Below are 23,900 nucleotides of genomic sequence, written 5' to 3' on the forward strand. Positions count from 1 at the left end.
TTTAAAGATTTTATTTATTTATTCATGAGAGAGAGAGAGAGAGAGAGGCAGAGACACAGGCAGAGGGAGAAACAGGCTCCATGTAGGGAGCCCGACATGGGACTCGATCCCAGGTCTCCAGGATCCCGCCTTGGGCTTAAGGCGGCGCTAAACTGCTGAGCCACCTGGGCTGCCCAGGCTGCCCGCAACCCTGTTTTTAAAAAGAATCCTTGAGACCTTTAGCTGTTACCAAAGAAAATCTTTAAACTTTCATGTTTATATATAACTCAAATGAAATTAGGATTATACCTATTTACAGGCTATGTACTTTTTAACAACTCTCTTTTCCCTGCCCAGATAGGATGGAGGTAAAATAAATACCTTAGACTTTTTTGTTCACTTTCATCTTGTTCCCAAAAAGAGTTGACATTATCATACATACTATTACATTTCAAAAATTTTGAGGAAATCTGGGTAATATGTTTACCCAGGACTTTTTTTTTTTGCTTGATTATGTGAATGTTCATTTCTGTGGATACATTGATTGGTAAAATAGCTTTCACAGAAGGAAAATCCTTATCTTACTAGAAAAAAAGCCACTGATGATAAACTTGAGACATAAGCAACTTAAAGGAAAGATGAAGTATTGGATGGTATTAATATTAATACTGCAGGATTCCATAATTTCTGGAAAATAGTATTTTATTAATATATTCAAGTATTTTAATGTGTATCTTTCTGGAGCTACATTATTGTATATGTTAACAACAACAACAAAAAAAACCAAGCAAAATAGCCAAAATGAAGGCACAAAGACTCATTTAAAAAGTATAATAGGCTGGTTTTCTTCATCTAATAGTTTGGAAATTTATTTTTAGTTATTCCATCATACTTACGAAATGCATTTTGGATTACTTGAAGTATAAAGTGTTCTGAAACTATTTTGGGTAATACCTATTATAATCAGTTTAAGTGAAGAGTTCCTATTTTTTTAAATAAATTTTTTCTAATTATTAAGGTATTATATTATTGAGAATTCAGAAAATACAGAGAATGAAACTAGTATACTATCTTCCATTATATACAAAAGTAAATTCAAAACGGATTAAAGATTTTAATGTGAGACCTGAAGCCATAAAACTCCTGGAAGAAAACCTAAGCAGTAAGCTCTTTGATATCAGTCTTAGCCATATGTACTTTTTTAGAACAGTTCTCTTAGGCAAGGGCACCAAAAACTAAAGTAAACAAATGGGGTTACATTAAACTAAAAAGCTTTTGCAAAGCCATCAACCAAATAAAAAGGCAACCTATCGAATGGGAGAAGAAATTGGCAAATCATACACCTAAGAAGGGGTTAATATCCAAAATTTATAAAGAACTTAGACAATATAAAAAAAATTTTTTAAATGGACACAGGAATTGAATAGACATCTTTCCAAAGAAGACTTACAGATGACCAACAGACACTTGAAAAGATGCTCAATATCACTAGTCATCAGGGAAATGCAAATCAAAGCTACAGTGAGGTATTACCTCATACCTATCAGATTGGGTAGTATCAAAAAGACAAAAAATAACAAGAGTTGGTAAAAATGTAGAGAAAAGGGAAATCTTGTACACTGTTGGTGCAGCCACTCTAGAAAAGAGTATGGAAGTTCCTCAAAAAATTAAAAATGGAATCACCATACAGTCCAGCCATTCCACTTCAGGGTATTTATCTGAAGAAAACAAAAACACCAATTTGAAGAGAGACATATATATATGTATGTATATATATATAATACATATAGAAAAATACATATATATGTATGTGTATACAGATGTATGTGTATATATGTATGTATATATGTATGTATATGTATTTGTTCATTGCAGCATTATTTACAATAGCTGAAGATATAGAAGTAGCCTAAGTATCCATCAAAAGATAAATGGGTAAAGAAGATGGAATATTCCTTAGCCATAAAAAGTGAAAATTTGCCATTTGTGAAAACATGGGTGGCTCTAGAGGGTATTACACTAAGTGATAAGTCAAACAGAGAAGGGACAAATACTGTATGTATTCACCTGTATGTGAAGTCTAAAAAAAAAAAAACAACAAGAAAACCCAATCAGAACAGACACAGGATTCACAGATACAGGAAACAAACTGTTGGTTGTTACCAGAGAAGGGGCAGACATTGGGGGTGGGTAAAATAGGTGAAGGGGATTAAGAGGTAGACTTCCAGTTATAAAGTAAGTCAGTCATGGGAGATATAATGTACAGCGTAGGGAATATACTCAATAATGTTATAATAACTTTATATGGTGACAGATGATAACTAGACTTACTGTTGGGGTCATTTTGTGGTGTATAAAAATACCAAATTGCTATGAGTATACCTGAAACTAATAAGATATTTGTGACAGTTATACTTCAATTTAAAAAAATTACAGAAAGGATATAAAGAGGAAATTATTCCATTGTGTAATAATTACTGTTCTGTTTCCAGTTTTCAGTGATATATTTTTTCAAAAATTGTCTATATATACACATATATAAGTTATATACATATATGGTTTTATATCCTATTTGAAATTTGCATTTTAATTGCTTATTTTTGTATGTGTGTAAATTTTGAAGTGTTAAGGTGTAACTTATGGCCATTGAACTAATATGAATATATAACTATAAGACTGGCATTTTTCAAAAATTCTTTTTCCTATTTTTATTTTGCAAGTAATTAAAAATTTGAAAGATCATGATTTGTTAGATAAGCTGATGATCCAGAAGCACAAGATAAACTGTATTCTTTTCAGTTTTAAATTATTTGGGGCAAGGCTTTTAGCATCACCAAACTTCAGCTTCTTTGCCAGATTTTCTGTAAGTAGAGAGACTGTTTCTCCTTCATTACTGTAATGCCTGCTCTTAGTAGTGCCTGGCATGTAGTAAGAACATAGTACTTGGTGAAGGAATTAATTACTTTTACCTACTCAGGAGAATTATTTTGCTTACTTGTGTTACTTATTTTCATGCATTTACTCTAGAAGTAACTACTGGGAAATAGGTTATTTTCAAGTGTTAACGCTACAGTATAATTACTGATGAAATTGGGTGAAAAGTATGATTTGTCTCAGTTCTTAGTTTTAATATGACTATATCATATTCTAATCTTTATTTGCTCTTAGATCCATAAGTGAAACCATTATAGATTCTCCTTAAAGCCTCCTTGAATTCCATGGTGACAAACTGTGTAGCTACAAATATGTTCTCATTTTGTGTCCTATGTATCCCTCTGAATACTGTGAACAAAATTGAATCTGTTAACATCTTTCAGATATATTATTTTAGCTATTTGTAATGGTTCTTCAAACTTCATGTTTAAATTAATAGCTGAGGATTTTAACTGCAAAGAGTGCTCACATATCAGGTAGAGTGTGAAGCACTTTACATTATCTCTAATCCTCTCACCAAAACCATGAGTTAAATATTTGTTCTATATACACATGAAGAAGGTAAAACTGAAAGAGATAGTTTATCAAGGGTCACATAGCTAGTAGCTAAGATTCTAACCAAATCTGATTTTAAGATGTGCTTTCTCTCTCATGCTGCCATTGAAGCAACATGTTCATGCTTTTATGGTGGTAACACATGATAAAAAATTCAGTTTATAATGTAATACAACACAGGCAGGGATACAGATGTATAACTGAAACAATAGTTTTATTAAGTAGCACCTCCTCTTCTCTTGTTATATTTCATTTTTTAAATGAAAAATGACCATAATGTGCTAAATTTATTGGTTGAGTTAGACCTGTAGTTTGAAAAACATTTCATTAAAGGATAGCATGGTTTAGTTAACTTATTTATTGGTATATCTGCATCAGGAAAATATTTTATGGTAATAATTGCCTAAGAGTTATGAATAAACAGCTTTGATCTTTCATTGTGCTAAATATAGTTTTTATTATCTTTACTTATCAGAGGTGAAAGTAAGAAGATAAGTGAACTCAACCCAGTTTCTGATGAGTATGTCTGTGTCAGTACCACTACCTTTAAATTTTTCCTGTGGACTAGACTTAGATATTTTTTAAAGGTCCATGTTTATTCATTTGCAACCTAACAAGTATTTATGATTCTATAATTTTATTGAGTATACCCTATATATGAAGGGACCACGTCATCCTTTCTTTGTTTTTTTTTTGTGGTGTTTTTTTTTTTTGTTTTTGTTTTTTAGTTTCAGGTTGAATTATATAAGTGAAGGAGAATAATAAATTTATCCTGAAACCATGGGGCCATCCCCAGTTATAAAAATGAGATCATTTCCTTCCTATATATAATAATTATTTTCATGTCTAGGGCTCTTACCATTAAGTTTCTTTTCCCAATTTGTGGAAGTTTTAGGAAGAGGGAAAGAAAAAAACCTGAAATTAAGGTTTTATAATGAAAACACTTTGTGCTTAACTATACTTGTACTTATCCATTGCTTTAATATAGTGGTTCTCAAACTTAGCCTGGTTGGTTTCCATTTAAGAATTATGTAACAAATTCCAAAACTCACCATGAGGCAAAATTGCTGAAATTATAATTTGAGTGTAGCAGACAGTAAATTAAACTTGGGTAGGCAGTGTAATCAGTGCAGGAGTAATATGAGTTACTAAATTGAAGATAAAAATTGGTCTTAGGCTTAACTCTTTCTACCATTTTTTTTAAAATGGCTGAATCTCTTCTTTTAAAAAGCAGTGTTTTTTCTTTTGTTTCTTTTGTGGTTTTTTTTTGTTTTTTTGTTTTTTTTGTTTTTGAAGCAGTGGTTTTTATTCTGCCTTGTTTTTCTTTTTCACCATTCTAGCCATCTTCTTGCTTTCAAGTTTACTCTGTGAGTTGGTAGTACTGTTTCTGAACTGAGATGCTTTGCTGTCTTAAAGCACCTACTGTGAATGAAATTGACTAGGAACATGTGACCTTAGTCAATTTCACTCTCTGCAGGTAAAAAGCATCTCATGGTGCCCACAGATATACTCCTGGAAAAGTTACTTTATTCCCTTACCTTTTTAAAGTCTTTAACTCTTTTGAAAATGGCTTTATTTTTTAAATCTACCTTTTTAGTATGGATTTTTTGCTGCTATTTTTAGATAGATTTTTAAAGAGGAAGAAATCCTATGTTATCTAATATTATCAGTTTATTGACACTTGAGGAAACTGAGGCCTGAGGAAGTTAATCGATGAGCTGCTGGTCACAATGTGAGTGAATATAGGGCTACAACCAGAACCTGACTTTTGATTTCCAGTGAAGTGCAGTTCTTATAATATTCCAATTTCTTATCTGTGTGGAGTTTTACAGTTACTTTTGGTATTGGTTTAGTAGCCAGATATTTTTCCTTAGGAACATGTTTTTTGTTTTTGTTTTTTCTTAGGAACATGTTGATTAGTATTTGTAATGTATAGAAAAGTATTATATGTAAATAGCTTTGAATTTTTTATTGCATAATCTTAACATCTATCAGTAATCCATGCTTCCCAGGTAGACTAAATTTGTGGAACCGTTGGTTAATATTACTTTTAAAAATTGTGGAATAAATAAAGCATATAATAAATTAGTTTTAACCCTTAGAGAATCTGTGAGAATATAAATATAATTGAAAATTAAAACATTTGTTCTTAAAGACTTGTAATCAGCATATCTGAAATTATGGCCTCAGAAAAAATGTAATATTTATGAGATCATAGATATCAAGATCTATGTCAGTAATGCCAATACTGCCAATAATCTGAATTTTGTAGAAAAAGACCATGTAGAAAACCAAATCGTGTTAAAGTAAATGGCATAATTGAAATTTTACTTCTTTTTTGTTTTTCCCCCAAGTTAACATTAGATCTGTATTCAAAATATTTCCTGATGAAACAGACTGCTATATATTTTCCCTTGTTGAGGATCTAAATTATTAAGGAAATCCAAGAGATCTTGTATATCAGTCTAGATATTTAAAAAAATAAAAAGAATGGATTCCATTGATCCATTCATGAATCTTTGTCCCAATATAAGGTTCTCTTAATATTGATTTTATTTTATTTTATTTTAAATTTTTTTAATTTATTCATGAGAGACACAGAGAGAGAGAGAGGGAGAGACACAGGCAGAGGGAGAAGCGGGCTCCATGCAGGGAGCCCGACATGGACTCGGACTCGATCCTGGGTCTCCAGGACCTGGCCCTGGGCTGAAGGTGGTGCTAAACCGCTGAGCCACCCGGGCTGCCCTTAATATTGATTTTAAAGAGTAAGGTGTAAGTAGGTGAAATTAGGGACAACTGGATTGAAATGGAATGATTCAAAATGATGTTGATCTAGAAAAGAAAGGATTATTTTTAAAGTATAACAGAAAACTGATCATATCTGACCTATATTTTAAAACTAATGATTAAAACATTTCCTTCTAATCTCATTTTATGAAAGATTTTTTGAAATTATTCATAAGTTGAGTTTTAAAAAATTAAATCATTTTTATATGCAGCAAATTTTCTGATTTTTATTTTTATTTTTATTGTTTTAAATTTTCTGATTTTTAGAACTTAGTGGCAATTTCCTTTGTACCATAAATAATCAGACTACTTTGTAAATTAGGAATACTCCCTAGCACATTAAACTATCTTAAAATAGGGCACATCAATATTAATGAAACTACATAATTTATAGACAACAAACATTTTCTAAACAACATTAATGGACTAATGATAGGACTTGTTTTTTACTTTATAATAAGAATTAATTATGATAAGTGATAGATTTAAAAGTATCACTGTTAAGTGAGGATTTCCTAGGATGTTGCATATTACCTGTTAAATGTGTTGTAACATTTTAAAATAATTCAAAGTGTACTTTGTGGCTTATTCTTAGCTTAAATGTCTCTTAAGTAGAATGTGACATATAGATGAGAAAACTTGCTCTGAAGACTCCTTCCTTCAGCTTAACAAAAGCCACCCATTTTACAGATGATTTAACTTTGATTAACCTACTCCATTGTAACAGATTATTCCGACAACGAGAATTTCATTCTTTGGTGTTATTTCTAGGTGCAGCTTAATTTACAGAACAGCTTTTCTTTCCATCTCACCAAAATACATCACAATTTTGATGTTAACTCAAAGTAAAAATTCACTGGTTCATTAAACCTAGTCTTAGCATTCATTGACAAGAGATTTGTCATTTTAAAAGTAACTGCTACTTTTATGCATTCTTTACTGCTCAGTTTATAACCTTGGATTCCCTGTCAGAGAAAGCATGGAGTTAACCACTTAGCATATTGCAATGAATATTCATCAATAAATTGATGTGACATGGCAGTCCCATTTTCAGTCTTCTTCCTCTGTTGCATTTTTTCTGTTTTAAATACATTGTAGTTTATCATGTAATAAGGACTAGCATAGAAAATCTTCAGAATTATGATGTGTTTTTTTTTATCATGTCAATAGTCCTTTAGTAGCCATATTAGTTTTTAAAAAGAGAAGTGTATTTTGTTCAGAGGAACATTCTCTAATCTGAGGAACATTCTCTAATCTGATATGAGGAACAGTCTCTAATCTGAGGAACATTCTCTAATCAGAGGAACATTCTCCAATCTGATGTTACCGATGGACATTTTTGTCAAATATCTGAGATATATATAGAGATAATTGTTTAAGACCAACTTTATAATAAAAATGTTTTGTACTTTTTAAGATTAGATAATTTGATTTTTGTTCCTTGAAATTTTATTTAGCGTAATCTTTTGACCTGTCATAGTTTTTAAATCAGTTTTTTATCCATCTAGAAAGAGGAGTATGTACATTAAAACAAAATACTGAAAACATGTATCTAAATAGTTGGTAACTCAGCTGCAACTAAACTAATCTATATGGGCAAATAGGCATAGCAAATGCCATGTGAGAGGTAAGATCACTGTCTCTAACATACTTCATCTACATTTTAAATTTTAGAAGGAAAAGATGGTCTATAAACAAGATCTTTTCTGTTAAATATGTAGATTATGAGGTCACTTAGCACTAAAGTACTGACCATATGCATTATGACAGGAATTTGACACCTGTCATTGGAAATAGTACTTAGAAGCTGTATAATGCGACAAAGTTGAGGGAGGAAAATACAATGTGGATAGGAGGCTGTAATTTATAATTCACAGTGCTCAAGAATGACCTGTCCAGCATGTCTCAAAATCTCTCTCCTGGATTTTAGGATTTGCTTACAGTGAACCCTGCTAGTAAACAAAGTTGATTAGGATAACTGATAGCAGAAAAATGGAAAAATATATCTATTCTCAGACTTAATTTTTAACTGAAGTAAATATATCATTATTCTAAAAGTCAACTCCCAAGTTAAATGTAATTAAACTATTTTATTACATTACACCTACAGGTGACTTTATGGTAGAATTTCATCGTGTTTGAGCAATGCAGTATAGAATTGTCACCAGTTATATTGTTTTCAGATTAATAATCTGTTGTATATGAGAATTCATCTAAAAAGGAGTTCTGTCTTTCTCTTTCTCTGTGTGATTATTTTGCCCAAAAAAAGCTTTCATTTTTTTAAGTAGCAGAAAAGCTGTAATTGGCATGCTTTGTAAGGAAGTGTCAATGTGCAAGAGAGTGGCGATCACTAAGAATTCTTTTACGTGTTCTTTCCCCTTTGCACCACCGCCTCCTCAGCGGGGTCACTGAGATCACTAGCTTTTCTTGAAATGGCCATTTTCACTGGCAGGTGCATTATACCCTGTATTTTCAGATTGTTTTTCCATTCTGAATGTTTGGCAGGTTGATTGCTCTGGCTGCATTGACGGAGAAAGGGCTGACAAATGCGGTTGGGCTGGCTGAAAAGACAGTGATTACTGTTTTCCTTTGTGGCTGATTGAGGCCCTTGAAAGGAAAAATTTTAACCTTCACCATTTGGTTCAAAAGTATGAGCATATATTGAAATCATTCGTGCCATTTATCCTAGTTCTGTAAACTTGTCAGAACGTAAAAATCGCTCAATTTCAAGTAATGTAGGATTGGCATACGTCATTATCATTTTGATTAAGTTGGAGGTTGTATCATTGTGTGCATTATACAGTGTCATTTAAAGCTTTTCTTTCCTACAGGTACAGTTATATTTTTATTGCTTATACTATAGATTTAGAAAGATTTTCATAGCTCTCCAAACCTAACACTATGTGTGTGGTTTGGCAGCTGGTGTGGCCTACAAGCTGCATTTTGTTTGCAGGGTAAAGGCTTATCTGTAGGCCTCCTGGAGTGTGGGTAATTGCACAGGCTCACCATTGGGGAGAGACAGGATTGGAAGCAGCCAAGCGGAAGAATGTTGTGCCATCCCTTTGCCACCTTGTAGCAGAAAGACACAATCCCAGCAGTGCCATCTGGTTATTGCTATCTAGTCAGCTGGCCTGGCTGCTGGGACCATGACTTGGCAGCTGGTTCCCATCCTTGACCATTCTTTTGTGTACAGAGCATGTATGTGTGCTTTAGATAATTTTGAACATGGGTCGGGGAAATGACTATAAATAACAAGTCCCCTTATTGAATAGGCCCTCATTACTTAAGATGCACTCTGCTACAGACGCCTGCTGCCATTCCCTTATAGACAAATGACACATCTGTTTAGGCAATGAAAATAAGCATTTTCTACATAAAACCTGAGAAGGTATGCAGAGTTATATGTTCTATAACATTTTAAAGTAAGTCATTTTAAGTTAGTTCTTGATTTGGGGAGATTTTGTAATAAAGTCTTATAAACATTCTATGTTACCTCAATATATATTTTTGTTCAAGTTAAGAAAACATTATTTTAAGTGCTTATTGCCACATCATGCAATGGTAGATAATGAGACTTGCATTTAAAATGACAGAATAGAAAATGTGGTCTCATAGCTATTATCTTTAAAATCTGCCTCTCAAATAGCAACCTGAGAGTTAATGTAAGCCGTCTTTATGCCATACGAAGACCCATTAGACACTGATGGTTTCAGATCACAAGTAAGCAGCTAGCTCTGTAGGCTATTTTAGACATTTGATTTTCTTCGTTCTACAGCATTAATGTGTCAGCATGCTACATAAAACTATGCAGGAGTTGCATGTTGTTCTGTCTGGAATGATAAATGCTTGCAAGCTTTTAGAGATTTCCATGAAGAATTTATCCTAATTGCTAATATATCTTATTTCAGTTTATGTAGTTACAAAATTTGGAATGACTATTAGAGGTACCACATAGGTATCTATAAACCCCAAGAAGTTCCACTTTCTTTAAAATTGCATTGATGAAATTCATACTATTTTTACTTGTTCTGTCTTATCAGCAGTTTACTTCTGCATTTATGTAAAGTTAGTTGTGATACCTTCTGAACTGTTGCTCAAAAGTTCATTGGTTTCATAAAAATAATTTTTGTGTTATTCTGTTTTTTCAGATGAAGAGGAAGAAGATGATGTAGTGACTCCTAAACCACCCATTGAACCTGAAGAAGAAAAAACTTTAAAGAAAGATGAAGAAAATGATAGTAAAGGTATCTGAAAGAATTTAACTTTAAAAAATTTTTGTTAAGGTTTATAAAAAAAATTACTATTTTTGTGTTAAGGTAGAATAAAATACTCCAAACCAAAGAGGTGAATCTGGTTGAAAAAAAATATGTGGCATTCATTGATCCAAACTGTGATAGTGAGTTGACACGATTTGATCGACATAAATTAGACTTCAGGAAAACATTTGTTTTCCAGCTCCCCCTCATGAATTGACTGAAGAAGAAAAGCAACAAATCTTACACTCGGAGGAATTTTTAAGTTTCTTTGACCATTCTACAAGAATTGTAGAAAGAGCACTTTCTGAACAGATTAACATCTTCTTTGACTACAGTGGAAGAGATTTGGAAGACAAAGAGGGGTAATGTTTAATTGCTAAAATTATGGCTTCAGCAATGTTACTTTAAAATTACTTAGATTACTTTCAGATCAAGAGAATTTATAACATCATCTTTTTTTGGATTTGGTCTTATTCTATAGAGAGATTCAAGCAGGTGCTAAACTGTCACTAAATCGACAATTTTTTGATGAACGTTGGTCAAAGCATCGTGTTGTTAGTTGCTTGGATTGGTCATCTCAGGTAAGTTGTAACAAAATTGGTTATTCGCTTTTTAATTAAAATTATTTATAGGCACTTTGAATTATGGAAACCTTGTATATTAAATCAGTATATATCATTTAGAGTAATAATGGATGATGGTTCTAATGTTACTGTATTCATTTTATCTTGTATACTTTGGAAGAAAGGATTGGAAACATTATTTAATTTAAAATTCAAGATTGAATTTATGTCACAACCCAGGTTTACTAACTTCAGTTGCTCACCAAATCCTTTGGTTAAAATTGCAACATGTTTTCATAAAATGTTTTAATATTAAAACATTTTAAATAATGATAGTTTTTATTTAGAGTTGTACTAACATTCCAGTAATCGCAACTCTCAATATACTTTTCCTGAGGAAATGTTAGGTATTTGTATTTTCAAAATAATTTTGATAAAAACAGTTGAGTAACTAAGAATATGAAATGGTTCATGCATAGCATTTTTTTCCCCACTTGATTCTTGTGAACAGTATCCAGAGCTACTCGTAGCTTCCTATAATAACAATGAAGATGCTCCTCATGAGCCTGATGGTGTGGCCCTTGTATGGAATATGAAATACAAAAAAACTACCCCAGAATATGTGTTTCACTGCCAGGTAAGATGGTCTTTTAACAGTCTTCCCTAAGTTTAAGAAGTCATTAATGAATTTAGACAAGTGCCTTTTTTCTTTTCTTGTCAACATAATGATTTCATTGGATTGGCATTTACTAAACCACTTCATGTTTGCAAACAGATGTTAACAGAAAACTGAAGACTTCTCAGTTCAACATGATCTGCCTTTTTTAGCTTTTCTGACATCTCTTATGTTTAATCACACCTAAAGTCCTTTGCAGTTGTGATTTTCTGTTATTGTGATTGATTATATAAAAGGAATCTTTTATAAAATGCCTTTTCTACAGGGACTTTCTCATGAACTTATTTGCTGAATATACAATTAGACGGTTGGCCCACTGAATTACTTATACATGGCCTGAGGAGTTGGAACTAGATAGTTTTAAATAGAAACATATGTATGAAGTAGGAAACAGATGCTGATTTTTAAAGTGGGTTTAGTGTAAGGTTAAAATTTGCAAGCCTATTCTGGTTGCATAAGTTATAATCTTTTAATAATCATAATTCTGAAAAAATGCTTAACTGAATCAAAACTAGCTTATTCTCTGTTGTCAGATTACTGTTAGAGCCAGTTGTCTTTTGATTTAATACTGTAATCAAATTGAAATAATTTTTGCTTTCTTTATAAATTGAATACATTTTACATAAACAATCACTACATTTGACTTTTAAGCCAAAACTATTCTAATGGTATATTTTTCTATTCTGAAATAAAATGAAATTTTTTAACAAAGTCATTTACTTCTTTTTATAACCTTTAAACTCTTAAAATAAAAGGGGAAATGCTTGTATATAGATTTATTTTTATAACTTATCGGGCTTCTTCCATTTGAACCTTAAGTATAAAAATCTTTATTTGCAGTCTGCTGTGATGTCTGCTACATTTGCAAAATTTCATCCAAATCTGGTTGTTGGTGGTACATATTCAGGCCAAATTGTGCTGTGGGATAACCGTAGCAATAAAAGAACTCCAGTGCAGAGAACTCCGCTGTCAGCTGCTGCACACACAGTAAGTAAAGAGGTTATTTCCATTAGACTTCTGCGCTGCTTCACCATTAAATACTTAGTAGTGTCCATCAGAGTAGTCTCAGAATGTGTTTCCTTTGATGTATGAATTCCTCATCAGCCTCTAAGAATGAAGGCCTTTTTTTTTTTTTTTTTGTATTTTTGGAAATCTGTTTTATTTAAAACTCATCTATCTTCTGAGACAACCTTTTATTAATCAACAAAATAGCATCAAACTTCACATTAAAAATATCATCAAGATATGAGACTGTTTTAATGTGAAACAGAATACCTGTGATTATGGTGTACAAATGGTTCCATTTTTTGGTAAAATAACCCAAGAAAACTTCTTTTAACATCTCTTTCTTTAGCATCCTGTATATTGTGTAAATGTTGTTGGAACACAAAATGCTCACAATTTGATTAGCATATCTACTGATGGAAAAATCTGTTCATGGAGTCTGGACATGCTTTCCCATCCACAGGTAGGTTAAACTTGGAAAACTGAACTTTTAAATCAAGTGTTATTTTTAAAGTCTATGTAATTCCCAGCTTATATTTTTCATAAATGTTTTATAATCGTATTTTGATTAATAACAGTTTATAAGCCTAAACGTGTATTAGATATAGTTTATTGTGTATATACTTTATTTTCAAACCTGCTTCATTTAATGAAAGTAAATTTGTATAAGTATTATATAATAAAAGAATTGTTCATAAATCAATTAAAATTAGAAATGTTTCTTAGAAAATTAAAAGTTGCAAGTTTGTAAATAATTTCCTCAATTTTTTTCTACGTAGGATAGCATGGAATTGGTTCATAAACAGTCAAAGGCAGTAGCTGTGACATCTATGTCCTTCCCTGTTGGAGATGTCAACAACTTTGTTGTTGGGAGTGAGGAAGGTTCTGTGTACACAGCATGCCGCCATGGCAGGTAAATCTAAACTGGAATTTGCAATTATTTAAATTTCTCCTTTTAATAATCTCATTAAAACAAATGCCCCTGTTTAAGTAGAAATTTGTCATAGAGCCACTCATTATTTTTGACAAATTGTGTTTGAGTTCAGGTATATAAAATTAAAACTTAAATACTTTTTAAAGCAAAAGATTATTTGGATCATGATATGTTCTGGGTCTTAAGTGTGGTGTGTTGTGGTTTTGTGTGTGTGCATGTACACACAGAAGTTAGTGGTAGGAAGTAGCTTTCAGCAATTGCAGATACAATATGCACATGCCACATACCCGTAAAGTTGTAAATAAGATTTTCAGCTGATTTACCATTTTGATTTATTTGAACCTTGAGCTTTAGTTCATCTTCCTGATAATTGTGTAGTAATGTCACGTACACATTTTAAATTGACTAGTATTTCCCCTGCTGTTCAGTCTGTTTTGAAATTGTCTAGCTGTACCTTACCAATTGTTTCCTTAAAAAAAAAATGGAGTGTCCATATTTCATCTCAAATACAAATCACCTTCACTTCAAAGCTTTTTTTTTTTTTTTTTTTTTAAAGATTTTAGTTAGTTATTCATGAGAGACACAGAGAGAGAGAGAGGCAGAGACACAGGCAGAGGGAGAAGCAGGCTCCATGCAGGGAGCCCGATGTGGGACCCGATCCTGGGACTCCAGGATCACACCCTGGGCCAAAGGCAGATGCTCAACTGCTGAGCCATCCAGGGATCTCCAAAGCTTTTGATATAAAAGTAGTAGCCTGGATTTTCTCTCTTGCATATAGTCTCTCTTTGTCTCTGTTCCATCACCTCAGATAATTGGACTTGTGAGTTTCGTTGCCAACAGCATGTTTATGGTTCAAAATGTACTTAATGCTTTAGTAGTGTTACCAAGTCTGGATTGAGTAACACTCAACATAAGTTACTCTGGGGCAGCCTGGGTGGCTCAGCGGTTTAGTGCTACCTTCAGCCAAGGGCGTGATCCTGGAGACATGGGATCAAGTCCCACGTTGGGCTCCCTACATGGAGCCTGCTTCTCCCTCTGCCTGTGTCTCTGCCTCTCTCTCTCTCTCTCTCTCTGTATCTCTCATGAATAAATAAATAAACTCTTAAAAAAAAACCATAAGTTACTCTGATGTGTTCTAAGCAGAGTTAGGTTTGTTGAAATTCTGTCAAAATGTGATATATAATCCTTAATAAAATGTATTTATAAGCAGTCCACTTCCAAGAGATTTGCCTAATATTTTCACTTTTATGAAATAGCAAAGCTGGAATCAGTGAGATGTTTGAGGGACATCAAGGACCAATCACTGGTATCCATTGTCATGCAGCTGTTGGAGCAGTGGACTTCTCACATCTTTTTGTCACTTCATCATTTGACTGGACAGTAAAACTTTGGACAACGAAGGTATCTAAAAACAGATGTTTGCTCATTTCCTTGGGTTTCTGACACAAGGTGGTGCTCTAATTCTGCATGGAAAAGATGAAAAGCTTTCTAATAGCTTAGAATGATTCACTGATAGATCAAACCTGATAAGAAGTTATGCTGAACATGAGTTAGCCACTGGGTTTTGTAGTTTTCATAAAAGTGTGCTGACAAATATGTTAACCCCACACAAAACCAAAGACCAGTCTTCTCACTTCAGGCTTTCCAAGCACAGAACTGTTTACTCTGAAATGAGTTGGGGAAAAAGCACCTGAGTATTTCTCATAGATCTTACATAGCTGTGTATAACCCAACACAAGGCCATACATTTGCTCTTGGAAGAGCTTTTAAAGGCTGCAGTGGCTTACAGAGCGACGGAAAATGAGAAAAGACAAAAAACTGATATACAATAAAGTTATACATGACAAACTTAAATCATTAAGGAAATATTGTGTAAAGGCATGGGTGAATATATATTTTTGTTTTCCACAATAAATAAATAGTTTTCTTTTAATAACCTTCGGTTATTTGAAAAAGCCACTATATTATAAAGTGCTTTGTGATCCTTTAGCAATTCCAGATGAATGTGACATTGTCCTGCTTCAGTTAAAGTCTCAAGGCAAATCCATGAAGGGAATGTTACTTCTTGTGATAGGCCTCATAGGTTCATTTGACCCCATATTAAATGTAAGAAGCCTTGACTTTGCTGTGTAGCCATTCTGCAGTATTGCATTGTAGTTGGTAAAGCTGCATAATCAGACTATCAGACTATTCTATTTAAATGAGGTTAAATTTTTAAGCTGTATTTTTTTCATGTTTCGATTTGCCTTATTCTAGATGTTGACATTTTGAATAGTTTATCATGAGACAGAGTTTAGAGACCTTCTCTGGTTCTTCAGTTTCTTTGAGGAGACCTAGTGGTCTTAAGAGATATTACATACAGTAAACTCATATATCAAATGCCAGCCTCAGAAATCTGGGATGGACTCGCTGTTCATTCTTGCTCTTTCATGATGTTTTCTTTCAATGTAATGTGAAATAAGTTAGAAAACTTTGCCTCTAAAAGCTTGGCTTTTAAATTTGAGCATTTTCATGTTTGGCATTAGTGAGCATAAAAATAGCAGTTAAGACTAATGAAGGAAATACTTAGAAAAGTGCTTAACACAGTGTCTAACATGTAATAGGCATTTAGCAATGTTCAGTTCCTGATTCATGGGGATGAGACAGAGCTCTGAATGTTTTATCTCTCGTCTGTTTTCTTTCTTGTATTGTTCTTGAATTTTTGTTTTTTTTAATGAGAGTTTTCAATGAGAAAAGGTAGAAGAAGATTCTTACAACTACAAGGAACTGTATGACCTAGCTAGTAAAGCCAAAGCAAGATACAGAATAGGAAAAATGAAGCCAACTATTTCTGTGTAGTCTGCAGGCAGGCCTATAAGTATGTTTTTTGGTGTGCTTTCACCTTAGTAGTCCTTTATATAAACACAAGAGACATATATTTATTAGGTTGTTGGACACCTTCCTTTCTAGTAATTGAAAAGAATCTTTTATGAATTTGTAGATTTATTTTAATATCTTAGGCCTTCAGTTGCTAGTCTTTTAGATTTAAATTTGATGCTTCCATCCCTGAGCATATTACCAGCAAGACTGGAAAATGAAGAATTCCTCTTCATTGCCTAAGCAAGAACAGAACTTCTGTCTGTGATAGCAGACTGATTGATGCTTGCTTTTGTGGTACTCACACAGCTGGTTGATTGGTGGTTGGTATTTTTTATTCTTGTATTTTTCTGTATTTCAACATAGAACTGCCTTCTGAATAAGAATGACAGGCAGGCATATCTCTTTCTTTGCTAATTGAGCTACGCATTGCATTCCTCTGTGGGCTTCATTTATTCATTCAACTGTGATATGTCTACCTCCCCGCCACATACATACACATGTACATATCTCTCCAGTGTTAGTGGCCAAAGGAAGAGCCAACATAGAACAGGGTGTTTTTATATATGTTTAAGGGCCCTCTAAAACTTTATCAGAAGAATTACTTTTTCTTCTAACTTTTCTGCACACAAATAATTCTCTATGAAGGCTAGAAGAGCAACAATATATTAATAAGTACATATTTTTTTATTTGCTTATATCATGGCTCCCAGCATCATTGTTTTGATCTTGGATTTATACTTCATGGTCACCTGTGTTGCTAGTATTTATTTCTACCCTGCCAAAAAACTCAATAGAGCCTCTGTACTCTCCAATACAAAGGTTATGAATAACAGGCAAGGTGATTTTTTTTTTTTTTAAGGATTTATTTGGGGGGGAGGTGGTAGCAGAAAGAGAATCTCTAGCAGACTTCCTGCTGAGTGTGAAGCCCAACATGGGGCTCAAGCTCATGATCCCAAGATCACAACCTGAGCTAAAACCTAAGCTTAACCAACTGAGCTTAACCAACTGAGCTTAACCAACTGAGCTGAGGCGCACCCCAGTAGGCAAGACTTTTAAATAATCTCTTTAAAAACATTGTTCTAATTCCATAGTAAGCTTTCTAAACCAGTATTTTCACTTTCATGAATTTAACAGACTTCAGATGTTTCTCTTCTCTGCCTCTACTTTTTTTAAGGGTTTTCTGACTCTGGAAATGGAGCCCCCATAAGTTGGAAGGAACAAATTATTAAAAATTGCTGTATCTTTTTGTCCTTTGAGATCTGGCTCTATCCTAAGAGCAAAACAAGATTCCTCTTTTTTTTCTCCCATTTTATAAGTCCTCTAAAAAAAAATCCCAGAAACTTCCATTTGACACTGCCTCAAATTTAAAGTAATCTACTTCTGTAGTCAGTTTCTAATTTTTGCCTAGTCAGGAATTTATAATGCAGCGACAGAGTTCTGGATCATCAAATTGTTTTCATGATTTTTTTTAAACTCACTTATTTTTAGTAAAGAAGATAAACAGAGGTAGATGATTTTCCACATTTTGGTAAAGTTTATATCAACCAAGACATTGCTTCTAGTATACTTGGAAGACACTATTACCTTTTCAAAATGCCAGAGTTGAGAATTCACAACAGGAGTACTTTGGCAGCCATAAAAAAGGGTAGGAAGACTGTGTGAGGAGTGAAACTTCTGGATGGTAACCAGAGAATTCCGTAAGAGCTTGATTACTAGTAGACCTTGTAAATTAGCTTAATTTTTACCACATTTAACCATACCTGTTACAAATTACTTTTAAAATACAATAATTATTTATTTGGGGCCACTTTGCATGTATGCATAGTATATATATTATAGTCTCAGAACAAATACCTGTCAGAACTGTATTTACCATTAAGTGTCAAGATTAAAATCATTAGGGACACCTGGGTGGCTCAGTGGTTGAGCACCTGCCTTCAGCTCAGGGCATGGTGATCCTGGGATCCTGGGATTGAATCCCACATCAGGCTCCCTGCAGGGGAGCCTCCCTGCTTCTCCGTCTACCTCTCTGTGTCTCTGCCTCTCTTCTGTGTCTATCATGAATAAATAAATAAAATCTTAAAAAAAAAAAGATTAAAATCATTAATGTGGTAAGAGTAGGTAGATTTCAGACTTCAGTAGTCCATATACACCTTAAATTTTTTTTCACAATCCTGGATGTCTTAAATCCTCTTTTATATTTAGCTTCATTTATGTAATTCTCAGAGAATACCAGTTTTAAAACAGGGTTAAAAAGATTTTCCTAATGTTGAAATAGCAAGTATGCACATATTAGACAAGGTCAAATGAAAAAATGCTTCGAACTTAGAGTGTTTCTTGGGGAAGGCTTTCTGACCTTTGGGACCCAGGCCTCCATGTTAGCATTTGCTGTAGTAACCTGCTGCTTGACTAGTCCAGCCTGTTCTTTGCATATTCAGAAACGTAGTCTTGTCAGTCTACTAGAGTTGATTAGCCAGGGAGTGCTGACTGGAACTAACAGGCTTCTAAGACACCGATATGGAGAGGGTCAATTTATTAATTTAACAATGAGAAACAACTGTCACAAGGCCCAGATACTCATGCTGGCCTGACCAGCTCATTGTTTCCCTGTAGACAACCCACATGGGAAGCCAAATTACAATCAGAAGATTGCTTGGTGAGCAAGGAATTGGAACAAAAGAAGTGTTCTAATTTGAATGTTTAATGGCATCAAGCAAAGATAGTGTGATTCATTCATTTTCACATAGAGATAGCCTTGCCATGGGTGGTAACTCTTAGAATCCACGGGCTGAGACTCTGTCCTGGACAATGCTAGAATAGGATACTGTCTTCATTTTTCTTTTAAAGACTCTGCTTCTTTGTATTTCCATTGCTCTTAATAGACACATTCCTTCTCAAAAAGTTCATATCTTCAGTCAGGTTATATAGGAAGATATTTCTGACCCTGGAATTATTCTTTTTTAAAGAGATTCTGTTTCTCTTCTGATCCAAGTGAGAACATACTTATTTCCCAGTTCTCTGGCAAGCACCTCACTGTTATGTTTGTATATTTACTATAGGATTCGTCGTTATTAATCAAGAACTCCCCAGGTACCTTAGAAAACTATAGAATTATTATATTAGTTTCCTAGGGCTGCCGAAACAAATTGCCACAAACTAGGTGGCTTTAAACAACAGAAATTTGTTATTTCATAGTTCTAGAGGCTGGAAGTCCAAAATCGAGATGTTTGCAAGGTTGGTGACTTTGGAGACTCTGAGGGAGAATCTGTTCCTGTGTTCCTTGCCTCTTCACTAAGCTTCTGGTGGTTGCTAGCAATCCTGGTGCTTCTTGGCTTGCAGCTGTATCACTCCAGTCTCTGCCTCTGTCATCACTGGCATTCTCCCTCCCTGTTTGTGTCTCTGTACAAATTTTTCTCTCTTAAGACCACAGTTAAGCTAGATTTGAGGCCTACTCTAATGCAGTATAGCTTCAACTTAACCTGATTATACCTGCAAAGAACCTGTTTCTAAATATCATCACATTTACAGATTCTAGATGGATGCGAATTTGCACAGGGGGTGGAGCACACTATTCAACCCAACACATAATTGTAAAGAACTCAGAAAAAATTTGGCTTCTCACTTGACCATACAGTGTTTATTTGCATCACTGTACTAGAATGAGCTGCTTTTGCATATCCAGATGCTATCTGTCATTCAGAGAAGCTTGTTTTGATTCATTCTTTTGGCAGATATGTTTGCAGATATTTTATTTGTAAGAATTTTAGAGCTTCAGTGACCTTTTGGCATTATTTAGTTAAGTGGTTCTTAGTTTTGGTCACATTAGAATAACCTGGGCAACTTTTAAAACTTTTAGTGCTCTGGCATGCCAGGCTAATTAAATAAAAATATCTAAGGGGGAGATCCAAGCAACAGCGTATTTTAAAAATTTTTCCAGGGATCCCTGGGTGGCGCAGCGGTTTAGTGCCTGCCTTTGGCCCAGGGCGCGATCCTGGAGACCCGGGATCGAATCCCACCTCGGGCTCCCAGTGCATGGAGCCTGCTTCTCCCTCTGCCTATGTCTCTGCCTCTCTCTCTCTCTGTGTGTGACTATCATAAATAAATAAAAATTAAAATAAAATAAAATAAAAATTTTTCCAGAGTTAGAAGGATTACAATGTATAGTGAAGGGTCAGAACCATTGATACAAAACCTTTGTTTTATAAATACGGAAATAGGGGCTTAGAATAATGAAGTGACTTTTCCAAAGCCTTAAAATTAGTTATTGGTAGCCCTGAGACAATGTTCTGGGCTTGTACCCCTCTTCAACTCCTCCCTACTGCCTCTCCGCCATTTAGGCAGAAGTTGTCTTCAAGTTAAGAAAAAATATTACCACTAAAAAGTACTTTAGGTGATCCATTTGGGATTTTAATTTGCAGTTATATAAAATTAATATTTTATGAAACAGTATTTGATGTTAAATGTGTGATTTCTTTTTTTTAAAAAAATTGTCCTTCGATGATCGTGTTTTCTAAATTAAACTTAAAACAATTATGAAAGGTCTATAATCACATTTAAAAAAAATTTGGGAACTTGTTGCCATTTATTTTTAATATAATCTTTTACCCAGCTATAATACATTCTGCTTTTTTCTCTGGCTGCCTCATAGTGCACTGAGTAGATGAAACATTTCATCTGAATAATTTCCTGAGATATTTAGCAGTCTTCTTTTTCATTATAAACATTATAATATAATTTGCATACAGCTTTTTTCATGTTTTATAAAAATGGAATCATATAATATTTATAGCTGGCTGCTTTTGCTTATTAATATTATGTTTGTGAGATTCATTCATATTGTTGAGTAGAGCTGTAGATTTTTCTCTCTTTGTATACTATTCTGGTATGTAAGTATACCACAGTTTATCCATTCTACTGTTGGTGGTATTTGGTTGATTGCAGTTTGGGGCTGTTATGAATAATGCTGCTACTCGCATAGTTGTAGTTGTCTTTTGATGGAGATAAGCACTCATTTCTTTTGGGTGTATACCTAGGAGTAAAATACTTGGCTATAGGATATGCCTATGTTCTGCTTTAGTAGATACTGCCAAGCAATTTTCCAAAATGGTTTTACCAGTTTATAATCCATATGAAAATAGCATATGAAAATGATATTTTAGTAGCATTTAAATATTAAATATTTAGCATACTAAATATTTTAGTATTTAGTAGCATATGAAAATTCCCCGTTCTGCTGCCTTCTCAACACTTAATATATTCTGCCTTTTTTCACTTTAATAATTCTGATGCGTGCAGTTGTATTACATTGTGGTTTTAGTTTGCATTACCTGAGACTAATGAGGTTCAACAAATCTTTCATGTTTTGTGGCCATTTTATGACATACCTATTCAGGTCTTTTGCCCATTTTTCTTTTGATAACCCCTTCTTTAGAAAATTATCTAGACCAGTATATAGTCTTGCGAACATGTTGTTAATTCTGAACAACTTCTGTTTTAATAATAAATAAAACTATCACCTCAAGAGTAATATACCTTAGCATGGTGGCTCTTAATCATGTTGTGCATCAGAATCACTAGTGCAACAACACCAGAAACACTGATGAATTATTATGGTTGGGTGGGAGGCTGTGTCTGGATTTCTAAAAAGCTCTGCAGATGATTGTGATGCCCATCCTATGTTGAAAACCACTCCGTCAGAGTGAGACTTTATTTGGCATTGTTACCAAAGAGAGTTATAGGAAATAGTGATCTGGAGAGGAAAAAAAACCTTAGTTTCTGTTTCTTGCTTTTAAGTTTTGTAAAAATATTTCTTAATTACAAGCAAACATTTTTGGCTGTTAAGTCATGCCTTTGACATTTACTATATATCTGAAAATTATAAATATTTTTAAACTCTTGATTATAGAAAATTCTAAGTAGATACAAAAGCAAAAAGGAAGAGTATAATGAAGTCATGGTATGATAAACCCATTACCTAGCTCCCACAATTATCAACACATGACCAATCTTGTTTGATTCATTCCCATGTACAATCCCTCCCTACCCCTGGATTTTAAAGCAAATGCAGACATATTTTTTCATCTACAAATATCCAGTATGTATCTTTAAAAAATAAAGTCTAAAAAACATAACCATGATACTCTGTATAACACCCCCCAAAAAATAAACAGTAATTTCTTAGTTTCATTAAATAGCCCATTGATGTTAAATTTTTTTTTTTTTTTTTTTTTTTTTACTATTTGTTTGAAGCAAGATTCAAATGAGCTCCTTATGTTTGTAATTGACACATCTTTTGAGCCCCTCTTAAGATAGGGCTTCCTTCCTTCTCTTCTTGGTTATTGTTACAGAGGAAGAAACCAGGTTGGTTGTCCAGTTAGAGTTTCTCAGTCTGGATTTTGCATTCTTACTGTATCGTTCATAATGTTGTGTATAGTTGTAGATTGTGTATACTTCCACAAAGAGAACTTTACGCTCATGAATCACTTGGTATTTTCCTGTCCTTACAGTGACATCTCCTCAGGTTTTTTGTTTTTTGTTTTTTGTTTTTTTTGGTTATCTGAGGTTCATTCTGCAGTAGCATGCTTGTGGATGCATTATTTTTATATGCACAAGTGTCAGGTTACAAAGGGCAATTTGGCTGTGTATAAAACCCATGATATACATTTTTTTTGATTACCTTAAATATATTATTCTGTCATCTTCTGGCAAAAAGCATTGTTGTTAAAAAGTCTGAGGACAATCTGATTTTCTTTTCCTTAATTGTGACCTGGTCTTAGAAAACCTGAGTGATTACATTTTTTCCCCTTTTCTTTAAAGGGTTGATTTTCCCAGATACACAGGATACTCTTAAATATGTAGTTTCAAGCTTTTATTTTAGGAGAGTTCTCTTGAGTTACTATTTTTCATATATAGTATTGTTTTGATTTTCTTTTTCAGGGGCTGCCTTTATAGGTGTATCTTTTTGTTCATTTCTGTCTACCAGTTTTTAAAAAATTCACTTTATCTCTTTTTTCTTTTTTAAATAACAGCTTATTGAGATACAATTCATATACCATAAAACTTACCCTTTTAAAGTGTGTAATTCTTAGTATACACAGAGGTGTGCACTGTCATCACCATCAAATTTTAGAACATTTTCAAATTTCAGAAAGAAACCTTTATCCATTAGCAGTCACTCCTCCTTTTCCTTTCACCCAGCTCCTGGAAACAACCTAATCTACTTTCTGTTTCTGTGGAACTTCCTGTTATAGACATTTCATGGCATCACAATATGTGATTGGCTTCTTTCACATCATATAATATTTTCAAGCTTATCCATGTGTGGTATGTATCAGTACTTCATTACTTTTATG

The 23,900-nt window shown here is 33.5% G+C and overlaps 1 protein-coding gene across 19 annotated transcripts in view; it reads left to right on the forward strand.

The window, feature by feature from the left end:
• DYNC1I2 (dynein cytoplasmic 1 intermediate chain 2) overlaps window positions 1–23,900 on the forward strand; it is a 59,059-nt gene that overhangs the window by 25,891 nt on the left and 9,268 nt on the right. For all 19 annotated transcript variants that reach the window (XM_025994047.2, XM_025994051.2, XM_072751922.1 and 16 more), the window contains 8 exons: window positions 10,404–10,499; window positions 10,711–10,873; window positions 10,993–11,092; window positions 11,586–11,711; window positions 12,591–12,737; window positions 13,105–13,218; window positions 13,535–13,668; window positions 14,946–15,090. In XM_025994047.2, the coding sequence (XP_025849832.1) occupies window positions 10,404–10,499; window positions 10,711–10,873; window positions 10,993–11,092; window positions 11,586–11,711; window positions 12,591–12,737; window positions 13,105–13,218; window positions 13,535–13,668; window positions 14,946–15,090 (1,025 nt within the window). The remainder of the gene's footprint in view (window positions 1–10,403; window positions 10,500–10,710; window positions 10,874–10,992; window positions 11,093–11,585; window positions 11,712–12,590; window positions 12,738–13,104; window positions 13,219–13,534; window positions 13,669–14,945; window positions 15,091–23,900) is intronic.

The sequence above is a fragment of the Vulpes vulpes genome, chromosome 3, assembly GCF_048418805.1.
Source record: "Vulpes vulpes isolate BD-2025 chromosome 3, VulVul3, whole genome shotgun sequence".
Taxonomy (NCBI): domain Eukaryota; kingdom Metazoa; phylum Chordata; class Mammalia; order Carnivora; family Canidae; genus Vulpes; species Vulpes vulpes.